This window comes from Perognathus longimembris, chromosome 2 (genome assembly GCF_023159225.1).
Source record: "Perognathus longimembris pacificus isolate PPM17 chromosome 2, ASM2315922v1, whole genome shotgun sequence".
Taxonomy (NCBI): domain Eukaryota; kingdom Metazoa; phylum Chordata; class Mammalia; order Rodentia; family Heteromyidae; genus Perognathus; species Perognathus longimembris.
In genome coordinates, this window is record NC_063162.1 from 78,296,848 (window position 1) to 78,321,250 (window position 24,403).

At 40.7% G+C, this 24,403-nt stretch overlaps 1 protein-coding gene across 10 annotated transcripts in view; it reads left to right on the forward strand.

Annotated features, from left to right (window-relative positions):
* The window catches only part of Ikzf1 (IKAROS family zinc finger 1), a 100,933-nt gene that overhangs the window by 14,190 nt on the left and 62,340 nt on the right, over positions 1 to 24,403 (forward strand). For all 10 annotated transcript variants that reach the window (XM_048339565.1, XM_048339568.1, XM_048339566.1 and 7 more), the window contains exons 2-3: positions 3,584 to 3,637; positions 14,569 to 14,685. In XM_048339565.1, the coding sequence (XP_048195522.1) occupies positions 3,584 to 3,637; positions 14,569 to 14,685 (171 nt within the window). The remainder of the gene's footprint in view (positions 1 to 3,583; positions 3,638 to 14,568; positions 14,686 to 24,403) is intronic.

Genomic DNA, 24,403 nt, shown 5'->3' on the forward strand with positions numbered 1-24,403 from the left:
TATTTTCTATATATGTGGTGCTGGGGAATCGAACCCAGGGCTTTATATATATGAGGCAAGCACTCTTGCCACTAGGCCATATTCCCAGCCCTTCCATGAGACTCTTACCTCCTGATGACCACCAAAGATCCAAATGTTGAGCTGTGGCACAAGTGGTAAAGTACCAGCCTCGAGAAAAAAACAACAAAAAAAACCTACTATAGGACAGAGCTCAGGCCTGAGTTCAAGCCCCAGCCCCCATCCTCCACCCCCAAAATCACTTTTATGACAAAGTCACTACATTTCATCCCAGAGGATGCAAATCTGGGGTCTAGGAGAGCTTGTTAAACAAGAGTAGAAACAGGACAGAATGAAGTATAGGCAGGCCTTTGCGTAGAAATTATGAAGAACACTTCAATGCAATGGTGATGATTAGATACCACACAAAGCCAAGGACCCTTCTGATGAAGGGCCCCGAGCAATCACCCTGTTCACAAGCCCATGAAGCACCCTGAGGCGAGAGACAGTTTAGATGAAAATGCCCATGAACAATGAAATGATGCCTCCTGACCAGTAGGGGTGGCTCTGAGTGATTCTGTCCTGCAAAGTGTGTGCAAAGAAAGAGAGCTCCTGGGCTCCTGACACACAATGTTGTTCCTGTGGAATTCATACCCTACGTGGGCTCTCTCTGGCCACACCTGCCCCTGTCACTGTGCTCCTTCTAGAAGACACCTATCCTCACTTTAAGATGACTGCCCAGAGTAGTGGTACCTGCAGGGCAGGGCAAGGCCTGATGGAGGACCAGGCTCAGGAAGAGATTGAAGGTGCTAGTTTGTACTGTGTTTTCACATCTTCCTGCCTAGGTGATGGACGTGTGGGTCATGTGCAGCAATGTCAAGGAATTCTAAGCTGGACAACACACCCAGAGGGAGGCTAACTACTTCTCTCCTCGGCTGGAAAATGTACTCTTCCAAGATGTATAAGTGGATACCTTCAGCTGGGACTTAGGATATGGGCTTTTCATTTCATTGAAGCTAAGTTGAGTATACACGACTGGGGAGTCTTGAGTAAAGTGAATGGTACCTAGCCATTAAAATGTTACTGCTTCTTTTCAGTTAAATTAAAAAGATAAGAGCATTAAAGGAAAATATTTTAAGACAGTGCATTTTGAATATGTTTAGTGTTTGATTTGATGTAAAGTGCAAATACTAGTCAGAAGTTGGTGCTCACAACTATAATTCCAGCTATTCAAGAAAATCAGATCTCAAAAAGTCAAAAGTAGACCTGTGGCTCAAAGGCTAGACTGCTAGGTTTAAGCAAAAAAGCTGAGGGTCAGTGCCCAGGCCCTGAGTTCAAACTCTAGTATTTAAAGAAAAGAAAGAAAGAAAGTCAGGAAGGAGGGAGGGAAGGAAGAAGGGAGGGAGATAGAGGGAATGGAGAGGGAGGGAGGGAAGGAAGGAAGAAAGGAAGAAAGGGAGGGAGGAAGAGAGGGAGGGAAGAAAAGTAAGACAGCAGAAAAATTAAATGGTAAAAATTAAGGGCATTTTCTTATCTCTTAAAGAAATATAGAAGCTCTCATTCATGTGAAAGGAAAATGTTCAAAGTCTAGGTTATATAACACATTTTGTGCTGGAGTCATTGTTGTGATGAGATTTGAGTTCCACTTGCTTTACTGCAGACCCAGGGGATAACACCACAATCCACACCTTCAGAAAACTGAAGACCCCAGATCTTGGTTCTCAGGTGCTCTACTTTGAGGACAGTTTTCTTAGCTGAGTTATTATTGCTTTTGTGTTGTTGTTTACTATCAGAAGATCACACATTGTGCCTTTTTACAATAAACGTGTGTGGGACTCTTGGGTCCATGGCTTTTGTCCTCCTTGGTGCTTTGGGGCAGATGTATCCCCTCAGGGACTGAAGCACAATATGGCTACAAGGCCTTTGTTTTCTGTGACCTTGGTTGTATTCTTAAATCACACACACATCATCCAAAATTCATGCCACTACTCAGACCAGCGAGGGGCCTTTTAGAAACAAAAAAGGAGCTTCTATTTGTGTTCTCATGACAAATAGTGACATTCCAAAAGTTGAAAATATATATTCCATATGCACCATAGAAGGTGTTAAAGATATAAACATAACAAGTTACATAAATAGCATATGTAATTATATGCTCTTATATGTAGTTATATGTGTATATGCATATTGTGTGCACATGAATACATGTGTTATATACTACATGCATACATGCAAATCTTTGCCTATATACTGTATATGTTCTACATATAATGTCCATTGAATATGTGTATACTTTTGTTTATATCATACGTGTTATATATGTATGTGTACACATGTCTATGTGTATATATACATGTGTGTGTATGTGTACACATGTGTGTGTGTCACCAGCCATCCAGTTTTCAGCTAACTAGGGCAGATAAGATCTTCTAATCTTCCCATAGTTTCCAGATCACTGCTGAAAACAGGCCTCAGCTCACTCTCACACATTTATACATTCACTCTCGGAATCAAAGAGACCCAAGTAGCCAAGTAGAACAAAAGGGACCTGGCTTCATTTTAACCAGCAGCCTCAGTTTGCTGGGCAGCGATGGTCTCATCCCAAGGCTGTCCAGCAAGCTTCCTGAGCCGATGTTGTTGGAATAACCTGCTGGCCACAGAGCACCAGGTAACCCACAGAAGGGGCACATGGGAACTCGGAGTTATGGGCCAGGTGCCCAGGTTTAAAACATCACTGCCTTTATTTCCAGCCCACTGACCCTGGGTCCCTTCTTCGTGTGGTGGCTTGGCATCCAGTCTGTGGAACACAGAAGGGCTGCATTTTCTTGGTGCATGTTTGTAAATTTGAACACTTCTTAGGAGTCTGCCATCTATCTCATGCAAGCCTCTTCTGGCTTGCATGCTGCTGTGTGAGTATCACTTCTCTCCTATGAAAGTGCTGGTGGAGTCTGAGGCAGGGACTGAGAAAGAGTAAGGGGACAGGGCTTAGCACAGAGGCAGTGCTGCCCGTCTGCCAGGCTGAAGGTGTATTCATTATTGATGGAGGTAGTGCAGTTGCTGCTCAGATATGCAGCCCTGCCTGGGTAAATGAGACATTCTTCAGCAAATTGCTTCGTTTTTTGATTGCTGATTGTACGCGTGTCACCAGGCTGACTCAAGGTTCATCGATGCATGCTCAGTAAATTAGAAAGAACATAACTATGGATCAGCCAAGAGAATGAATTCTGTGCCTACAATGACCCAGGGCCATTTAATTTTCTGCTTAATTTTGTTGCAGTCAGTTTGCATTTTGGGTTATTATGCAGTAGGAAATTAACAATAAATAACAAATTTGGTCTTCCTGTGCTTGTAATGATATTTTTTTATAAATCTTTGTAATGCTGTTTTTAAAAGGATCAAGGTCTGTGCCAGTCTGATACTCCAGCAAGTATGTGAAAAGGGAAATACATTATTCTTGCTAGATAACCTTGTTGTTAAATAGCATAGAGGTTCTTTATCTCTCTCTCTCTCTCTCTCTCTCTCTCTCTCACACACACACACACTAGTATTTTTGCTTTGAACTAAAATCCCTCCTTCTCTTTCTCAGATAACCTGAGGACAATGGATGCTGATGAGGGTCAAGACATGTCCCAAGTTTCAGGTGAGATACCTGTATGACCAAGAGTCAAGATGTCTGTTGTACTGAGGGGAGTGACAGAGGGGATGTTCAGTAGAAGGCAAGACTGTGATGGAATTTACACCAGTATTTACTTGTGTGTTACTAATCATCCCCATTGGAGAAACTGAAGGGAAAAACCTCCAAGGTGAAATTAGTGTTATGGCTGAGGGCCAGTTGGAAAGGATCAAGTATATATTGGAGAAAAACAAGTAATTTGAGGAAAAAATGGTAGGTATATGTAGTCTACAATAACCCATATAAGAAATGGTATTGATGTATTTAAAAGACAGACAGAGAGGGAGAAGAGAGAAAGAGGAGAAAGTAGCTTAAAAGACTTAACTGTAGCCCTCATTTCACTATCTGAGTATTTATCAAATGTAGAAACAACATGGCTGGCTTTGGCCATGTGGTTTTTCAAGGCATGTTGGACAAAGTTCCTCATTTATCTATCTATGTATCTGTGTGTCTGTCTCTCTATCTAGTCAATACTGGGGCTTGAATTGAGGGTCGCATGCTCTTGCTTAGCTTTTCACTCAAGGTTGGTACCCTCCCACATCAGCCATACCTCCACTTCCAGGTTTTTGCTGTTTAATTGCAGGTAAGAGTCTCATGGACATTTCTGCTCAAGCTAGTTTCAAATGATACTCAAATCTCAGCCTCCTGAGTAACTAGGATTACAGGCATTAGCACCCAGTTACAGCTTTTTTTAGCTTAGGAGATTCAGAAGGTAGAGAAACCACTACTAAGTGAAGCATAATTGGGTGTCACTGGCCATTCCATGAGACAACACTGAGCATGGACTCGGCCTGTCCTACAAAGCCTGCATCACCCCATAAGTATTAACATTTATGCTCCATTTCTGTTTGGTCAGAAATGAGCCAGGCATGGTAGTGCACACTTGTAATCCCAGCTTCAAGGAGGGAACAGTGGCTTTCTGACTTTAGCTTTCAGTGCATTTGTTTTAGAACATTACAAGCATAACAACAACCACAGAAGACTGGCCTCCATATGACTTGTCATAACATACATGACGAATGTCATATGTGCTTTGGCTATGAAAGTGTTTGGTTTTGTTTTAAATTCTGTATTTTTTGGTCTAAAAGCCTGTGCTCGTGATGGAGAGCCACAGTGAATGTGTGATGCTGCCCTATTCAGGGCTACTTATAGGAGAAATCAAACTACACATGCTGAGTTCCATCCAACTGGAGAGAGATACCAAGTAGATTACAGATGTCTTCCTACTTGGTTAGGAAGGTTTTGGACTTAAATTCTCCTGAATGCCAGGAACAAGCAAAAGGCCAGCGTTCAAAGATGGCATTCATTCACCTTACATACATTTAGAAGTGAAAGTGGTCTTCATGTCTGACATCTGTGAACACTAAAAATGTATTCATGTGACCATCTAGCAACTGCACCTTAAGGTATTTACCTTAGAAATGCACCAGGCATGTTTATAACCCCAGCTCTCCAGAGGCTGAGTTATGAGGATCACGAGTTCATAACCAGCCTGGGCTACATAGGAAGTTTTGAAGTCATCCTGCACTACAAACATACAGATCCATAATAAGTACAGATAAATACAAACATGTGGATAAACAATAAACAAATCAATATTACAGTTTAAAAATGTAATACAAGAAAATGAATTCTCTTAAGTGCATAGAATATTTAAGCATTGGTCTTGTTCATAATAGTTGAAAACTATGGCATATCAATAGAATTGTATAAGCAGCTCACAAACAAGGGTGACAGGAATAGAGACTGGAAAGGAGTCAGAAATACAGGCATGTGAAGAATGATCCACGTGTTGTAAGAAAATGTCATATACACATGCATGCATGCATGCATACAAAAATTTTTCTGTAAGCTTGTATAGATATTTAGGACAGTTCTGGAGTGTTCTTTTTCTCTTTTTCTTTTGTTTTGCCCATTCTGGGGCTTGAATTTGAGGCCTAGGTGCTGTCCCTGAGTCTCAAGTGCTCAAGGGTAGCACTTACCACTTGGGCCACAATGCCACTTCTGGCTTTTTCTGAGTTTTATTGGAGATAAAAGCCTCACAGATTTTCCTGCCCAGGCTGGCTTCAAACTGAGATCCTCAGATCTCAGCCTCCTGAGTCACTACAATTACAGGCATGAGTCCTCAACGCCCTGAATAGAATATTTTTTATTAACCTGATCTCCTTTGGAAGCTGAGAAGCTGAAGAGAGGGATGAGTTGTGGAAGAGGAAAACTTTTATTTTATTGTCTACTTATTAGCATTATTTGAATTTATTTTTCTAAAGCATATGCTTTGTGTTCATAAGAAAAATATACAACAAGCCAGTCACTGGTGGTCCACATCTGTAATCCTAGCTATCAGGAGGCTGAGATCTGAGGATCACAGTTCAAAGCCAGCTCAGGCAGGAAAGTCCATAAGACTTTTATGTCCTGTTAACTACCAAAGAGCCAAAAGTCGAGCTGTGGCTCAAGAAATAGAGTGCTAGCCTGGAGCATAAAATCTTAGGGTCAGAACCCAGCCCTGAATTCAAGCCCCTAGACTGGCAGAAAGAAAGAAAGAAAGAAAGAAAGAAAGAAAGAAAGAAAGAAAGAAAGAAAGAAAGAAAGAAAGAAAGAAAGAAAGAAAGAAAGAAAGAAAGAAAGGAAGGAAGGAAGGAAGGAAGGAAGGAAGGAAGGAAGGAAGGAAGGAAGGAAGGAAGGAAGGAAGGAAGGAAGGAAGGAAGAAAGGAAGGAGAGGAATTGGTTAAATGAAAAGGAAATATCCAGCTCCTATTGATAGCCTTGCATTTGCATTTGGCTTCTCTGTCCTCTCCCGGGAGCGCAGGAGATCAGGGCATAGTAGATTAGGACCTCATCCAGAGGATTCACCTACGACCTCTGGGGAAACTGTAGTATCACACAAACTAGACAGTTGGTATTTGGCATAACGTATAATGGGACACCATTGGCCCAGATGAGGTCTGTAGTCTGGCACCCTATGTCAAAATAATAGCCAAGAGATGAAGTCAAACTCAATGTCTATCAGTGGATGGATGGTCAAAAGAAATTTCAGTACAGGGAAGCAAGTGAACATTTATTTAATATAAAAGGATAAAACCCTGTCATTTGGGACAACATAGACGGTTCTAATGAACACTGTGTTGAGTGAAGTAAGCCAGGAAGAGAAGGATAAATTCAGCATGTTCTCACTTATATGTGGGAGCTAGAAATTTGATCTCATAGGAATTGAGATGAGAAGACTGGTTAGCCGAGGCTGAGGAGAAAAGGGGAAGAGAGAAGGGAGCGGTGGGTCATTTCAGACAAAGTTAATTAGACAGGAGGCGCAAGCTATGTGTTCTGTTGTGCAGTTGAGTGACTAGTCCATCAATATTTATCTCAAGAGCTATAAGAGAAGATTACCTGTATACTCACCATCAAAATATGACAAAAGTCTAAAGTGATAACTATGAAAATTACTGTGATTTGCTATAATGTATACTTGAATTGAAACATCATTGTACCACATAAATATGTGAAATTGTTGTATGCTTAAAAAAATTAAAACTAGTAAAACCTCACACAGATACCTAATACTTTGGCCAAAAGAGCCATCTCTAAAATGTTGCTTCTAAGGAACAGTCAATATTCTATGACATTTCTTGATAACAAAATAAGAAAGGCCTCATTTGCATTTGATTTTTTTTTATTCTTTAACATTTTGTTAACTGTATAGTTTGTTCTGGGCTCTGCATAAAAAAGAAGGCAGCTGCTAGTAGGGACAGGAAGAAGCTGGGGGAATGTGACAAAAAGACTTCCTGGAAAAGGAACCCCTTTTTCTGAGCAAAGAAATTACCATTTCTAAGCCCTAAAGTATTTTGGAGCACTCTAAACAGTAATTAGGGCCTTTAAAGAATTGTGCCACTTTTAGTGAAGGATTAAAGAATATTTTGTCTGCATCAAATGTGGTTGATTGTTCTTCAATTAAAACCAGTACTTGCTTTTTCTCATCTCTAATGCTGGGGAGATGACAGTTACTTAGGGTGTAAGGATATGCATTTAGCCAAACCAAAGTTGACTTTTTTCCCCCAGTACTAGGGCTTGAACTCATCTGGGCCCTGCCCCTGAGCTTTTGTGCTCAAGGCTACTGCTCTACTAACCACTCTGAGCAGTGGCTCAATTTCTGGCTTTTTGTTGGTTAATTGGAGATAAAGAGTTTTATGCAATTTCTTGCCCTGGCTGGCTTTGAGCCGGGATCCCCAGATCTCAGCCTCCAGAGTAGCTAGGACTTCAGGCATTAACCACTAGCACCCAGCAGGCCATATTCCCAGCCCCAGCCAAGTTGACTTCATTTTTTTTTTTTTAATTTGGCCCTTAAACTCTGGACCTGGTCACTATCCCTTAGCTTTTTGACTCAAGGCTGGGGCTCTACTCCGTGAGCCACAGCTCCAATTTTGGCTTTTTTGTGGCTAATTAAATATAATAGTCACATGGGCTTTCCTTTCCAGACTAACTTTCAATCTCAGTCCTCAAATCTCAGCCTCTTGACTAGCTAGGATTATAGGCATGAGACACTGGTGCCCAGAAGTTGAAATTCTTGATAATAAATCTGGAGTATATGTTACTGAATCACCCTGTTCTAAATTAAACATTCAAGTACCAGAAATTTCATAGGATTCTACCTCATGTATGTAAAATACTTGAAAACAGGAATATCAAATACTTGCATTCTTTTCAAATCCATCAAGTCTTGAACTATGTCTTAGTTCAGTGTCTAGCTGACCTTCATTAAATGTAATTTGTAAATGTTGAGGGGTCTGAGTGAGCTCTCCTATCTTGTGGAGAACACTTACTAATTCTTTATTCTTTCTTTTTCAGCAGTTTTCAGAAAATACTAGTTATGAATGTACACTATCTTTTGGTTTAGATTCTGATTGATTAGATAATCTGTGAAATAATGGGTGATGGGAGATCGGAGAACATCTTAGCATCCATTTCTGATTTCAGCAGTGGGACCTGAGATGGTTGCTTTGTTTCCTGGACCACTGTGGATCTTTTATAGCAACAGAGACTTGAGCCAGTTAAATTTATTTATTTATCTATGTATCTATTTGTTTTGTGCTATTACTAGAGCTTGAACTTACTCAGAGATGGGGACGTAGTTTTTTGTTGTTGTTGTTTTGTGTTTGTTTGTTTGTTTGTTTTGTGTGTGTGTGTGTGTGTGTGTGTGTGTGTGTGTGTGTGTGTGTGTGTAAGACTGGTGCTCTACCACTTGAGCCAAGCCATGCTTCCATTTTCTGGTTTTGGGGTGGTTCATTGGAGATGTGAGTCTCAGGGTCTTTCCTGCCTGGGCTGACTTTGATACTGAGATCCTCAGATTTCAGGCTCCTGAATATCTATGATTACAAACATAAGCTACCAGCTCCTGGCTAAGCCAGTTGACTTTTAAGGCCCCCTGGTTCCTATAACTCTTGTTATTGGATAGTTTCTCAATGCTACTTATGTCTTTGTTAGAACATAGACACAAGAACTATGCCTTGAATAGTAATAAGAGCATTGTAGTCTGGTTAAAATCACTTGGATTGAACTCTTTGCATCAGCCAAACATTGCTCTAAGTATTTTCTCTTCTCCACCATACAAAGCCCCATTGAAGAGGATACAGTTGTCTCCAAGTTACAAGTATCTGAGCTTTAAGTAACTTAGATAATTTAATTAACTGACAAGAAGTCCCATAAAAAGCCAGAGTCAGCTCTAGAGTATGGCCAGCTCTAGTCTGTGGTATTAAGGCCTAGATTGTAACTGTCTTACACTTCTATTATAGAACAGAGGTTCTGTATGCATAATGCTTTTATTTACTCCAGGAACTGTGGTCCCTTGAGTAATTGTATAGATTCAAAACTCATGCATTTGGGATGGGGAGTTATGGCAGAACTTGGTTGGGTGAGCTATAATCTACTTCAGAAGTCATTTGCATGCAGTTTGATAAGCTAATGATAAAATTTCTCATCTAATTTGCCCATAAAAACTTCTCACAGGCAGAGCTTTGTTTATAATATTTAATAGTGAGTTAAATGTAAATTGGCATATTTGTAAATTAGCCAGAAGTTTCTTTTATTTCTCTAAACAAATGATATCTTATTGCCTCTTCAAAAGCATTCCATTTAATTTAAATACTAGCTGCCATGCAATGTCTACTTACATGCATTTGAATGTCATTCTGCATGCTCTTAGGGAAAGGTGGCAACTGGGTACTACACATGTTTCTTTAGGACGTCACAGCTGGCCAAATAATACCATATGTTTATTTACCATATGAAAATTCACAATCAGTATTGCTATATTTGTCCCACAATCCTCTGAACTAGGCAAACATTGTGTTTTTTTAGCATTTCATCACACTTAAGGAGAGACATGTACCATGTCATTTTCCCTTCTTGTAGCAGGGTCAATACAAACCTAAATTCCACACCAAAGATCTTACTACAGTGCATTTTTATTTGGGGTGTGCTGGTTGAATACATTATATTTTGTCTTTTTTAAAAAAAATCTTTTATTGTCTCTGCATGGTTTTACATTTTGAATGGTAGATGGGGCAAATTTGTTGAAAGTCAACGTATAAACCATTTCACCCATCATGAAGGTTTTCATAAAGCATAAACTTTCATCCTGGATGTTTTCCAGCAGTGAGGAATGTAAATCCCTGGGCATGGACACACATCAGTGGTTAATGTCCCAGCAACCACAACTCACACTAGGGGGCTTTTAGGCAAATCAGAGGATCTCTTAAAACCCATCAGTGAGCTAAGGCAAGGCAAGGTTGAATTAAGACCCAGCTCTTGGAGGGAATGCGAGTGCATCCAACTTGGCTCCTTCCAGTTCTGACTTTTTACTCCATTCCTCTATACACAAGGAGGCTAATGTTTTATTCTCATTTCTCCCTGTGTGGTTTCTTCTGCTTTGAGAGTTTCTATTGATCATGATTTTAGAATCACAATCCCTACTGTTCTCATTACTTTCTTTCTTCCATGTAGAAATAAATAAGTAAATAAAAGTATCAAGATAAACGATCAGGGATGCTTGAGAGCTGACATTTTAGGGCCAGAACTCAAGATAGGTATCATTCATAAGAAGCACTTCTGTTGATAGCATCCTCCACAAGCTCTGATATTGTTTCCTAATAAATTATTAAGGAATAATTTATTTGATAAGTTAAATTAAAAATAAACAGGAAATTGAGAGCTACTTAAATGTACTTTAGAGTGACTTAAGCACAAAGTATGGCACCCTTTTATTGGCTAAGTCCTGATCCTCTCTACACAATCTTCTCTTAGTCCTCATGTACCATAGCATCTACAAGGACTCAGAACATCATAGAGAATTCCAGAGTTATTACAGGGCAGATCATAATTTAAAAATTAAAGAAAGGTTTAATCTATTAGTATCTTAGACTTACTAGGAAATAATGATAGCTGACGAATCCAGGGCAGACAAGCACACCCAGAGTGCCCTGTAAAAGTTAAGACATGGACCAGATTCGTAGCACATTAGTTGGCATCTCTATTCAGTCATGTTACAAGGCTGTTTCTGTTTTTGCTTTTGTTTTGGTCAGTCATGGGGCTTGAACTCTGGACCTGGGTGCTGTCCCTAAACTCTTCAGCTCAAGGGTAGTACTCTACCACTTGAGCCACAGCTTTTTGGGGTGGTTAATTGGAGATAACAGTCTCACAGACTTTCCTGCCTGGACTGGCTTTGAACCGAGATCCTCAGATCTCAGCCGCCTGATAGCTGGGATTACAGGTGTGAGCTACCTTCTTATAAGCCAGCATGTTATAAGGCTTTGCAAAAGCAAATGGCTTGGTCTCTGCTGATCCAGCTTGTCATCTTGCAATGTCACCATTTTATATAGATTTGTTTTTAATTTTTAAAAAAGTTTGTATAAGATTCTTTTGCTACAACCAAAAAGAAAACTTCCTCTGACCACCTGTTTTAAACCATTATTTAAGACTGTCATGCGAAATTAAGAGTTGTCACATGCTGTATACACTTCTTGTATTCTCCTGTTCTGAATTTTTCCTCTCATAAGAGGTGAAAAATAGCACTGTGACATTCAGCTACCGCATTTGTGAAGGGGGGAGGGGTGCCAGTACTAGGGCTTGTACTAATGGCCTGGGCACTGTCCCTTAACTTTTGTGCTCAAGGCTGGCACTTTACCACTTGCACTTCCACCTTTTTGTTAATTGATTAGAAATAAGTCCCACAGACTTTCCTACTTTCCTGCTGGAGCTGACTTCAAACTGCGATCCTCAGATCTCAGCCTCCTGAGTAGCTAGCATTACAGGTATGAGCCACCGGCACCCAGCTCCTTTTACTTTTAAAGTCTTCTATTTTAGGACAATGAAACCAGCACTGACTTAATGCACATGTCCAAATTTTAGTGTAACCTGAGCACTTTCAATCAATTTCTCTTTGGCCTTTTGCTTTTCCTTGGGAAATTCTTATAATCCTGCCCTATCTTTAACTATTTATCTTGTATTGGCTATCCAAATATACTCAATAATGCTCTCTCTGAATATATGCCAATTGTGCTAATTACAGCTAAACTGGAATATTATATCGTAATGTCTGTTTCCTAGAGAATGTAATACTATTCCCCAAAGCACTTCCTCTGTACTTGGGCAGGTTCTATTTTAAAGATTCCAGTAAAGATTCTTTTATACATTGGGGGTGATTTTACTAGTCTTGCAAGTCACCTAAAATGTTGGTGTCATTCTTGTATGAGTTTTATTATTCAGACCAATAGAAACATGTGGTACATGATTCCTCATAATATTTTCTAGACAATTTTACATCTGATTTGTCATTTATATGCCCTCCCCAAAGTCAGGGGTTCTCCACAGGGGTCGACCATCTTGCCTATTGTGCTGACCTGCCAGCTTGCAAGGAACCTACAATCACATCTTTTGTTGTTGTAGAACTTTATTAGAATCTTGATACTAACTCTTCTTCAAGTAGCAATCCTGAATTGGTTTCCATGGCTTAGGTCCTCACCAGCTGTATCTCACGTGTGGTTTGTGTCGCTTATCTCAAGGTGAAGTTAGCCCCAGAAGAACAGAAGCTGTGGGACTTTCTGCTTCTATGGGAAAGAGCCATATTATTTCCCAATGTTGGACTCCTCAGAGTGAACAGTAGACCTCATTCCTACATGTACCAGCCCAAATTACTTTTAACCCATTCAAAATAAAAATGGTGCTCTATAAAACCTAACTTCATTTGGCAACTGCTACTTGGTGAAGCATAAGCCACTTTTGTATTTGTGAGGATTGTAGTTTATTCCTATTTCCAAGAGAACTCAGGGTGACAGACCTTTGCATACAGGAATAGGATTATTTCTGTAGTGGTCACAGGGCCCTTTTCATCCATGCCCGAGCAGCTGTTCCCTACTTGATTAAGTCAATTGAACAAGTGGAAGAAAGAGCTTCTGGCAGTTGAGAGAAAAAAGACTCAGCCTGTGTAGCCCTGAGTAAGAGATCCTACCAGAATCCTCAAAAACAACCCAGTACATGGGTAGATGAAGCAAATTTGTGGAGAACAAGTGGGAAGTGCCATATAGGAGAATTTTGTTGGAATGTGGGAAGAGATTTTTTTTAATGTAGGTGCCTTTATACCTGACCACTGAATTTCTGGAGATTTTTAAAAATGATAATTATTAAAAATATGCACAAAGATTGGCTGGAAGAATGTTCAGTGGATGATAAACAATTGTTTGATCATTAAGAAAAATGATAGAAAACAATATATAAGTCCAAAAGTCGAATTCAAATAAATCACCATGTATATATTATAAGTGACATTGTAGAAGAATGGTCCCTGGCAGAGAAATAATGTCCATGAAAATGTCTAAAAGCTAGCTTATTTTGCCAGATGTCAGTGGCTCCCACCTGTAATCCAAGGTACTCAGAAGGCTAGGACCTAAAAGATAGGGTTCAAAGCCCCCCCAGGTAGCAAAGTCTATGAGTCGATCTCCATTTAACCAAGAAAATTCCATATTGGAGGTGTGGCTCAAGTGGTAGCATGCCAACCATAAGTTTAAAAAAGCCTAGATAGGGCTGGGGATATAGCCTAGTGGCAAGAGTGCCTGCCTCAGATACACGAGGCCCTAGGTTTGATTCCCCAGCACCACATATACAGAAAACGGCCAGAAGCGGCGCTGTGGCTCAAGTGGCAGAGTGCTAGCCTTGAGCGGGAAGAAGCCAGGGACAGTGCTCAGGCCCTGAGTCCAAGGCCCAGGACTGGCCAAAAAAAAAAGCCTAGATAGAGTACAAGGCCCTGAGTTAAATGATAGAATGAAAAATTAGCTTATTTTGAAAAATAATATGCTACTACATAATATGTAGATACATATAATATTTATACGTGTGTATATCACATTGTAATTTTAATAGTAGGACTGTGTGGGATCATAAGTGCTTTTCTTTTCTTTCACACATCTTTATCTCTCATGTTTGTTTACTTGGGGAAGTCAATAATGTTCAATTTTTGTTGTTTTTATGCCTCTCCTGGGGCTTGAACTCTAGGCCTTGTCCCTGAGATTTCTTTGCTCAAAGCTAGCACTCTACCACTTGAGCCACAGATCCGCTTCTGGTATTTTTTTGTGGTTAATGGAGATGAGAGTCACACAAACTTTCCTGCGTGGGCCGGCTTGGAACCACAGTCCTCACTCAGATCTCAGCCTCCTGAGTAGCGGCATCACAGGCTTGAGCTACTGATGCCTGGCCGATGATATTGCAAGAAAAATGTGTTAGTCCTAACCTGGAAGCATTAGCTCAGTCTAATTACCACCTCTTTGTGCAGCCTTCTCTAGCTGCCCAGGTGAGACCTGGACGCATGGGTTTTGGGGGCCACGACTACTGGAACCTCACACCCCTCTTTGTCTCCACAGGGAAGGAAAGCCCCCCTGTCAGTGATACTCCAGATGATGGTGATGAACCCATGCCTGTCCCCGAAGACCTTTCCACTTCTGGAGGACAGCAGAATTCCAAGAGTGAACGAGGCATGGGTAAGTGGGGTTGTCCTGGCAACCTTCAGGCTGGCACATGCTCAATTATTATGAAACTGCTATCACCTATTGTCTTTCCCAGGCAGTGATTTAGGGAAATGAGGCACTTTATTCATTGTTTCCTTCAACGATCAAGTTGAGGAAATACAATGTGGAGATAGGCAGACTAAGGTCCTCTTGCATGTCAGAAGAGAAACAGTCACAGGCAGGTCCATGATAGAGTTGAGCATCACTCTGCTACGGGGTGTGTGTGTCTCCATTACTCCATCCATCCTCAATGCATTTGAATGAATATCAAATCTAATGAGCATTTTATGTGCTATAGCGTGGTCTCTTTTCCTTAGAGCTATGCATTAGTTAGGAGGAGCCTTTCCTGGCTGAATATGTTACCCATAGAATCTCCACTTGTTAAAGGTCAGACTTAAGTAGAAATAGAAGATTGACTAGCTCATAATCCTTTGGCTCCTGCTACAACCTTGTTAAAATAATCAGACTGTATGGAAAATTAGTAAATGTTCAGCAAATATAAAACAATTTGAATTCCAAATATTTCAGAGAAATGTAGGTTATCCAAGTTAGCAAACATTCACATTCTTTTTCATAAAGTGATGGGAATGGAATAATCCAAAATCACTCCACTGATAATTTACACATACTACCATTCGTATTTGGAAAACTTTTTTCCCACCCATTTTACTGGAAGAAGAGAGGGGCTCAGAGGAACTCTCTGACTTGACCAACATCAAATGATGGAGTCAGAATTAAATTTAGTTTCTTTCTTAAAGACTAGTTTTTATTCCACTGTGCCATGTCCTCATAAGATAATGAGTCCTTAACTCCTTGGAATATCTACTTGTTTAAAAATGTGATATTGGGAGCACTTATGTACATTAAAGAGCATCAGGAAGGATGCAAAGGATACCAAGGGTGAGTGTGGATCAGCCACAAAGGCCCTACGACTTGTCTGTCTATAGGGAATCCTGACCCTTGTGGGTCACCCCCCTGTAAGGTCACAGACATCATTTCAGGATTTCTCAAAACTGGGATGCAGGTGAGCATGCTTTATTTCTATTTGTTTATTTTGAAGATTATCTTCTGAGTATGGCAAGTGATTCTTCTCTTACTGTGTGCTGCATTATATGACACATATTCCTACTAGAAACAGACACTTACACATTAAAAAGTCAACTAAATAACAGCATCAAGACAATAATGGTACTAAATGGTAAAAACTTGTAAAGGTGGCAGCCATATGAAGAACTAATTTGGGGGGGGTGCCCCTGGGTTATTTCATTGATTTAATCCCTGCAGCACTTAACTGTAATGAGTATTGATTCCTCACTTAACAGGGACACAAAGAGCTGCTCCAAACAAGTCTGAGATGTTCATAGCAATGCAATGGGTTTGAGGGCCAGGAGCCAAAAGAAGTTATCCATGGACCACATAACGTCTGGAAAGCCCAAAGTTAGAGTTAGTATGCTAGTTTTAAGTAGAGGGCTTGCTATGAAATCCCTACAGCAACTGGCAAATGGGGCAGGCAGGCCATGGGAGGGGTGGCGGAAGGGGGGGTGTCATGGCATGGGCATCCTTTAGGGAACTGAAAGTCAGGCTGATTCCTAGAGAGTAGACAGGAATATGAAGTTCACATGGTATAGATAAAAAGGGTCAAGGTCACAAGTGCCAGAAAAAATGTCCTACATACATCATCCTTTTGATCTTTCAGTGAGTGAGCCTCCTAGCTGAGGCTCAGCTTTGGTTGACATTGACGACTGTTTCCCTGGATGGCATACCCTTCATGTAGTGTTGAGCTTCTAGTCTCTGCTATACCCAGCATGGAGCTTCCTTGAAGTTGGAGTGGGTTCCTCTCATCCTGGCAGTTCCTCTCTTTGTTTCTTGCCACCTAAGACATGATTTTAAGTCTACATTTTCCTTCAAAATGAGGTTTAAAAATCAGGAAGTATAGAATTGTGAAATTTAATAACGCTGGGAAATTCCTGGTTTTCTTGATTTTCTGGAGACAGGCCGAGAAAACTGTGTGAAGTGGGCCCCCAAACACTGGGACAGGAAGGTCCAATGGGCAGCTGGAGGTCAAAGGAGCCATTGCTCATAGCCAGTAAAGCACATCAGGCACTGGGCAGAAAAGGGGTGGAAGAGAAAGCCAGGAGAAAAGGGAACCCCAGAGCACTCACCCAAAGAAAGACATCTATGAAAGCCATTCCTTATGGCAACCATGTTTAGAGACCATGCTGTATCAATCCTAATGGAAATACACTTGCTTTAGCAAAGGGTGATAGAGGTTATCTGTTAAGATAATTTATAATGGGTAGCATTCAACCAGTCTACTGTGTACATAATATTAAGGAACACTTTTGAAAAAATAAATTCGAAGCTTTATTTTATCAAATCATTCCATGCAAGTGGGTGAAAGTACAAAGAACGTGAAGGGATAGCAACAAGAAAAGGAGAAAAAATCCCTTCCTAGGAAGGGAGGGACCCATTGAAAATCACCTCTCCTGGCCATTTTCTTCCTTGAGCCTCAATTTCTTCATTCCAAGGGATCAAGAACAACACATGTACCAGGGTGACATTGCACACTACATGAAAAACAAAACAAAACATAGACACCCTTTGCTGAAGACATGAAATTAAAAGGACAAAAAAAAAGTATTAATGTCAGGCACTGGTGGCTCATCTTCCCTTCTTCCCTACTCAGGAAGCTGAGATTTGAGGATCAGAGTTCAAAGGCAACCTGATCAAAAAAGCCCCTGAGACTCCCATTTCCAATTAGCCAGCAAAAAGCTAGAAGTAAAGCTGTGGCTCAAGTTGTAGAGTACCATTCTTAAGTAGAAAAAGCTAAGAGACAACACTCAAACCCTGACATCATGCCCCAGCACTAGCAAAAATAACATATATAAAATGCAACAGCAATACTTACATGACAATTTGTAGTAAACCAGCTGTACAACTGGGGAAGGGGGTAAATTGGGGAGGAGGGAAGGTGAGAGAAAAATGAGGGAAGAGGTAACAAGTTTGATAATCAATGTACTCACTAGCTTACGTATGTAACTGTAACCCCTCTGTACATCATCTTGACAATAAAAATCAAAATAACTTTTAAAAAAGAGATAAAAAGGGCAGACACTGGGAGCTAGTAGCTATGCCCATAATCCTAGTAATTTATGAGGCAGAGATCTGAACATCTCCGATTGAAGCAAGCCGAGGAAAATAAATCTTTGAAATTTTTTTCTGCAATTAACCAACAAAAAGCTGGAAGTGAAGGTGTGGCTCAACTGGTAAAGCACCAAATTGGGTCTAGTCCCAGTATCCACAAACAAAGAAGAAGAAAGGAGGATGAGGAGAAGGAAGAAGGAGGAGGAGGAGGAGGAGGCTAAAAAATAATACAACTTGTGCAACACAGAAACCTTACAGATTTATGTGTAAAGGAGTCTGTTGTAGCTAGATTGAGAATAGAGAGGGATTAGGTGACATTGTAACATCGCCAAACACAGAAGAGAAAGTCATTAGTTATTATAACAATTTATGTGTGAAGTAAGCAAAATGAATGCAATCAGAAAATATAGGCATTTATTGGAATAGGGAAAGATAAAAAGAGATTTAGGGCACTGGGTGTTCCAGATCAAGTTTAGACCAAAGTTGCTTGCTATTGCCGTGCTGACATGGGTAGGTATGTCATTCCCAGAATGAGAAAAGTATGTTTCGTGTCACGTTGGTGAAATAGACCTCAGCATGTATGTAGAGGACTATAAGACACAGTCAGAAGGCAGAGCAAGGCAAGAGGCCTCTAATTTTCTTCCATATCTATGTAAGAAGAAACAAAGGATTTGAAATTCAGTCTGAAGAATTTAAGTTAGATGAAAAGGAGAACTTTCTGGCAAGTAGAAATTTATTCATTAGAATGGGTCTACTTAATGAGACTGTAGCTCTACTGAGCTCATTCTTTTTTTTTTTTTTTAGCGTCCAGGTGATATACAGAGGGGTTACAGTTACATACAAAAAGTAGTGAGTATATTTCTTGTTAAACTTGTTGCCTCTTCCCGCATTTTCTCCTACCTTCCCTCCTCTCCAATCCCCCCACCCCAAGTTTTACAGTTAGTTTACAACAGATTGTCTTGTAAGTATAGCTGTTGCATGGGTTCACTTTTTGCCCTTTGTCTCACCATTTTGATGTTTCCCTTCTCTTCCTTAGTTCAGACAAACATATATTCCTAAGTGTGGTCTCTTTAAAACTCTCAGACACTAACTCTCTTTAAAAGCTGAGAGCTCCCAGCTCTCTGACATGGTTGTTTCTGAAGTGACTTTGAAGCTGAGGAAGCACGCAGTGATCGCTTAAGGCAGCCCCAGGTATACTCAGTTACCACACACATGCAGAGAAGTGAAAAGTAGGCTGACATAGTGAACACTGACCAGGATCTCTTAAGTCTTCCCTTGGGGGACTGTGTCAGGATTTGAGTCTAGACAGCAAGGGCGATTTTTGTCTTTGAAAATAAAAACCTGTGACTTCCTGTATTTACTTAATATCTTCCTTCCAAGTGCCATCCTTCTCTGTGTGGCAAGTTGTTGGCTCTTACTGACTTTGTCTCTTTCTGTACCCGTTCTTCCATGTGTCCATGTCTAGTCTGTAAAGTTGTACTGTACTGACAGATGCACAGGTGGGGTGCTCTTCCACCTTGGCTAACTGGGGATTATGGGCATGGCCTGAACTGTTTCCACACCCAGGACTATCCTTAACCATAGAGGGTTGCTCATGAATGCATATGGTGAGCAGGAAAGGACAGCCCAGGGCATGAATAAGGAGGGTTTGAAGGTGGAAATCACACACTAAGTAGCCCTGAGAAGGATGGATTTATGCTTTAGAGTTGAACCCAAGGGGAAATCCAGAGACAGGAACTATAGAGCTAAGTTGGAAACCAGGGCTAGGTTGGTGGAGGTGTTAAGATGAGCAAAGCTTGGGACTAGAAGTGTGACTCAATTGGTAGAGTATCTGCCTAGTAAGTGCAAGGCACTGAGTTCAAACCCTGGTACCATAAGGAAAAAAAAAAAAAGATAAGCAGGGCAATGCATGTATTGACAATCAGGGTGGTGTTACATAGCACTTACTCTTAGTCAGAAGTAAATACAAGTTTGAATACAAAGAGATGGTATATGATACATATATAATGTATGACACATATGACAATGTATTATATTTATACATGTACATGCATCCTAGAATGTTCTGCTTTGGATCTCTTGGTGGTCTTCAGTAGTCAAAAGGAAGGTTACCTCTCACACCTCTAATGTTCAGAGATATATGGTCCTTTGCTTTGAACAGGGACAAAAAATGTAGGAAGGAGAAAAAAAGTAGGAGAGGGAAAGGGGACGGGGGAGGAGGGGAAATGAGGGAGGAGGTAACAAGTAGAGCAAGAAATGTACTCACTGCCTTTCATATGAATCTGTAACCCCTCTGTACCATACTTTGACAATGAAGAAAAAAATAGTGAAAAAAAATCTGTCTTCCCCTCCTCTAGGAATCCAGCAGGAAAAGAAATAGGTTATGTAACATAAATCTAGTATTTTTTTTTATTCCTTCAATTGCAATAGAAACTCCTCCTCACTATCCATAAGTCTCAAGACTGACGTTGGGTATCCTAAGAGAATTCATACATTTTTAACTGGTTGTCCCAGGGGAAAATGTCCTCCTCTGTTTAAAGTCTCTAGCAGGAGATCAGGGTGGTCCAGGGTGGATAGTGGCTGTGGCTTCTCTTCAGCCTGAGGGAGAGGGGAAAGGGGCCAAGGAGTGTTGCTCAGGATGGGAAGAGAAGGGCCAGCAACTCCTCTCATTGGAGATTGGGCAGCCTGTGGGGTTTGGAGTACGGATGTGAGCAGCCTTATCTAATCAGCAGCTAGAGGAAGTTGTTTTTATCTGTGCAATGCATCTCTTCTGAAGCGATAAACCCCATTTTAGGTCTGGAGAAACATTATCTAGCAGCATCTGAACAGAAGCTGCAGTTGAGCTGTGAAAAAAAAAAAGGTGCAAAGCAGAGTGCTGTTTGTCCAACTCTGTGTGCCTGGTGGCTGGGGTTTGGTTCTATCTGTTCTTCTTTGAAGGATAACCAAAGCCATATTGTTTGGATTCTTACACACTTTCCTCTTGTACATTTTTTTGCTTCTCTTGAGGATTGAACACATGGTGCTATGGTTTCAATGGGACATTTTTTGCTATAGATATTTGTAACTTGCGTTTAATAAAACACTAAGCACAAAACAAACATAATAAATGAATGCCAACAAATGCCACATCAAATCACATGCAAAAAATTAAAGACAAACCAGAAAGCGAATCTGAGATATAATGACCTATAGAAAAATGTCAGGCAATTGTGCAATATTCCCAAAGGAACAAAGAAAGAGAGATGGCAGATAAGCAATCTATTTTTTTTTTTTGGGGGGGCCAGTCCTGGGCCTTGGACTCAGGGCCTAAGCACTGTCCCTGGCTTCTTCCCGCTCAAGGCTAGCACTCTGCCACTTGAGCCACAGCGCCGCTTCTGGCCGTTTTCTGTATATGTGGTGCTGGGGAATCGAACCTAGGGCCTTGGGTATACCGAGGCAGGCACTCTTGCCACTAGGCTATATCCCCAGCCCCCAGCAATCTATTTTTAACATCTAATTGAAAACTATGTAAAATCCAAGGTAATCTAATTGCAAGTTTAAGAAGCAAGATAATTTTTATGTGTATGTAACATTTGTATAACTAGGTATGTTAAAGTCAAGCTGCTCAAAAACAGAGAATGTCACTAATGCTTTCTGTATTTGCCTAGTCTTTCAGAATATTCGTTGTCTTAGCATGTATATTGTTCTTGTAACTATAGTCATTTCTCCCATGATAGGAAAATGCATTGTCTTGGTTGATGACTGCCTACGTAGCTTCTCAGGCTCCTAAGTTCCAACTTTTACCTTCTCCAATGCCATGTCCCTCTCTATTGTCTGCTTGTCATACAGAAACATTTTAATGGAGGTTTTCAATTCATGTGTTCAGAATCAATAATAATATGATAGAAAGGATTTTAAACATGTTAGTTTGCCTTAGGCATTCTATTCAATGTGCACATCCTCCTCAGTGGGGAAGAATTTTTAAATTGCGTCCCCCACATCTGACATCCGAGTTGTATAGCTCATTTTCAACATAGTGTCTAGTGAATATCACTGCTGACTTAGTTCATCCTTTGTCCCACCATTTCTGTGCTTCCCATTCCCCTTTCCAAATCAGATAAACTTACATACAAGACAAAGGGTACAGAAATAAAAAACAATGACAAAAAGGAAAAAAAAAAAACAGAACAAAAACCCCACAAAAAGTAAAATAAATCTGTATTATTCATCTTGTATTCTACTCTCTCTGCCTTATAGACAGTGATTGGTTGCAAAGTGTCCTTCTTTCATGAAATTTCTAAAACATGAGATAGGAGATGATTTCCCCATCCTCTAAGTCTTTCCACATTTGGCAGGTTACTTTGTTTCCTCCTTCAATGTAAGTTCTAAATCACAAACTTTCCACATTGCCTTTGGGTTTATTTGGTCAGTGCATAAGGCCTGAGACTCACAGTGATCTTCAGAGCTCCTTGGCATTTGGAGTAAACTTGAGCCATTACTATATAACACATTACTTCAGGCTAGGTTTGGGTGAGAGCCAGCAGCAGAGATTAGGGATATTTTTGGAGAAAAGGGAAACACATAGGTGGTGTGCACTTGTTTATGTGTGCATGGTATATGTGCTGAGTGCAGTAGGTATATGTGTGTTAGTGATATATGTATGTGTGTGGTAGATGTGTGTATACTGGCTATATATGTTGTGTGTATGTATGTGTGATGTTTGTATGTATATATGCATATTTTTCATGTGGTGTGTAGTATTGATGTATATACATTTATGTATGCACATAAACTTATGTGTGTATATGTATAGTTGTATGTGCATGTGAGATGCATATGAGTGTATCTGTGTAATGCATACATGGAGGAATATATGTTACATTGTATGTGGTATATTTTATGTGTGTGGGTCTGGTATATGTGCACATGTGTGGAGTGTGTTATAATCATGTGTACATGGTATACATATGTATATGATGTATGATGTGTCTGTATTTGTGGTATGTGTATAGGGTGTTTATTGTGTGGTATATATTTATGTAATGTGTATGTGTGTGAATCTGTATATGTGACATGTATATTTTGTGTGCATGTGTGTAGTATCGGGATGCTTATTCGAATAGTCTGTATGGTATATGGCATGTATGCTGGTAGAGGGGCACAGAGATGCTCCCATATTTTGGCTGGCCTGGTGCATAAGAAGGCTACTGTGTCCTCGATCCCTCTGTTTGGAGATTGGTGATCACAAATCCCTGAGAAGTCTCTAAAGCCCAACCCTAAGCCTGGCAGTGCCCCTGCTCAATACCCCCATGGTCCTCTGCTACATTTACATTTCTTAGGCTTTGTGTAGATGTTTAGGTATCTCCATTCTAGTTTTTCTTTCTCTGGTCCTTGCCATGCATTCCCAAAAGTGCATGGCAAGTCCTTGGCTCTGCCAGGTAGACAGCCACTGCCTAGAGGACTTTCACAGCTAAAAGCAGGAGACCCATGGCCATACAGTAATGCAAAGGTAAATGTTGAAAAGAATGATTGTTCCTAGCTGGGCTTGTAGGTGGGGTAAGGAAGAAAGAATGGGGAAGATTTAGCAAACAACTAAGGTCTCACTAGGGGCATGAACGTGAACCATGCTTTGACTTTTAGGAACAGTGGAGGAAGGGAGAACAGAAACAGAGAGGGCAAAGGAGCAAAGGTGAAAGGCCTCTGCCCAGTATTCTGGGGTATGAGGGATGGCATCCAGCAGGGACCCTCCCAAGGTGTTGATGTAAGGATTGACCCCTACAGAGCTATGTGTTGGAGAGATTATTATCCTGGTGGGCCACAGTGTGAGACATTTGTCCCAGGGAGAAATCACTTGCATGTGTGCCAGGAGTCAGCAGTGAGAGAGGAAGAGGGGACAGGCAACTGTGGTGTGCATCAAGTGAATGTGAGGTGACTGTAACTTCTACCACAGTGACTTGAGACCATTGTGATTTGACTGAGCAAACTGGAGGATAGTCACAGTTAGGAATAAGGTGAGATTAAATGATAGATCTTAGCCAAGGAACATCTGGCATGCCAAGGTCAGTTCAGTGTAGATTAACCTTAGTCCAGCTAGAACGGAACAGGGGAGCGAAATGTTCAGAATAATGAGGGCCTTGAGGAAGACTAACTGTCTAGAGGAGAAAACAAAGGGAGAGACAGAATGAGTTCTTAGATTCAGGTGAAATTTCTAGAAAGAAATATGGCATGGAGGGTTGGGAATATGGCCTAATGGCAAGAGTGCTTGCCTCGTATACATGAAGCCCTGGGTTCGATTCCCCAGCACCACACATATATAGAAAATGGCCAGAAGTGGTGCTGTGGCTCAAGTGGCAGAGTGCTAGCCTTGAGCAAAAAGAAGCCAGAGACAGTGCTCAGGACTGGCAAAAAATAAATATATATATATAATATATTATATATATATATATATATATATATGGCATGGAAACCGCCAGAAAGAGATGTTCATGAAAGTGAGAAGAGTCAAAGGGTAGGCTGTGGGTGCCCTCCCAGAAGGTCCTGAGATTCACTAGGACATTTCCTCAGAGTA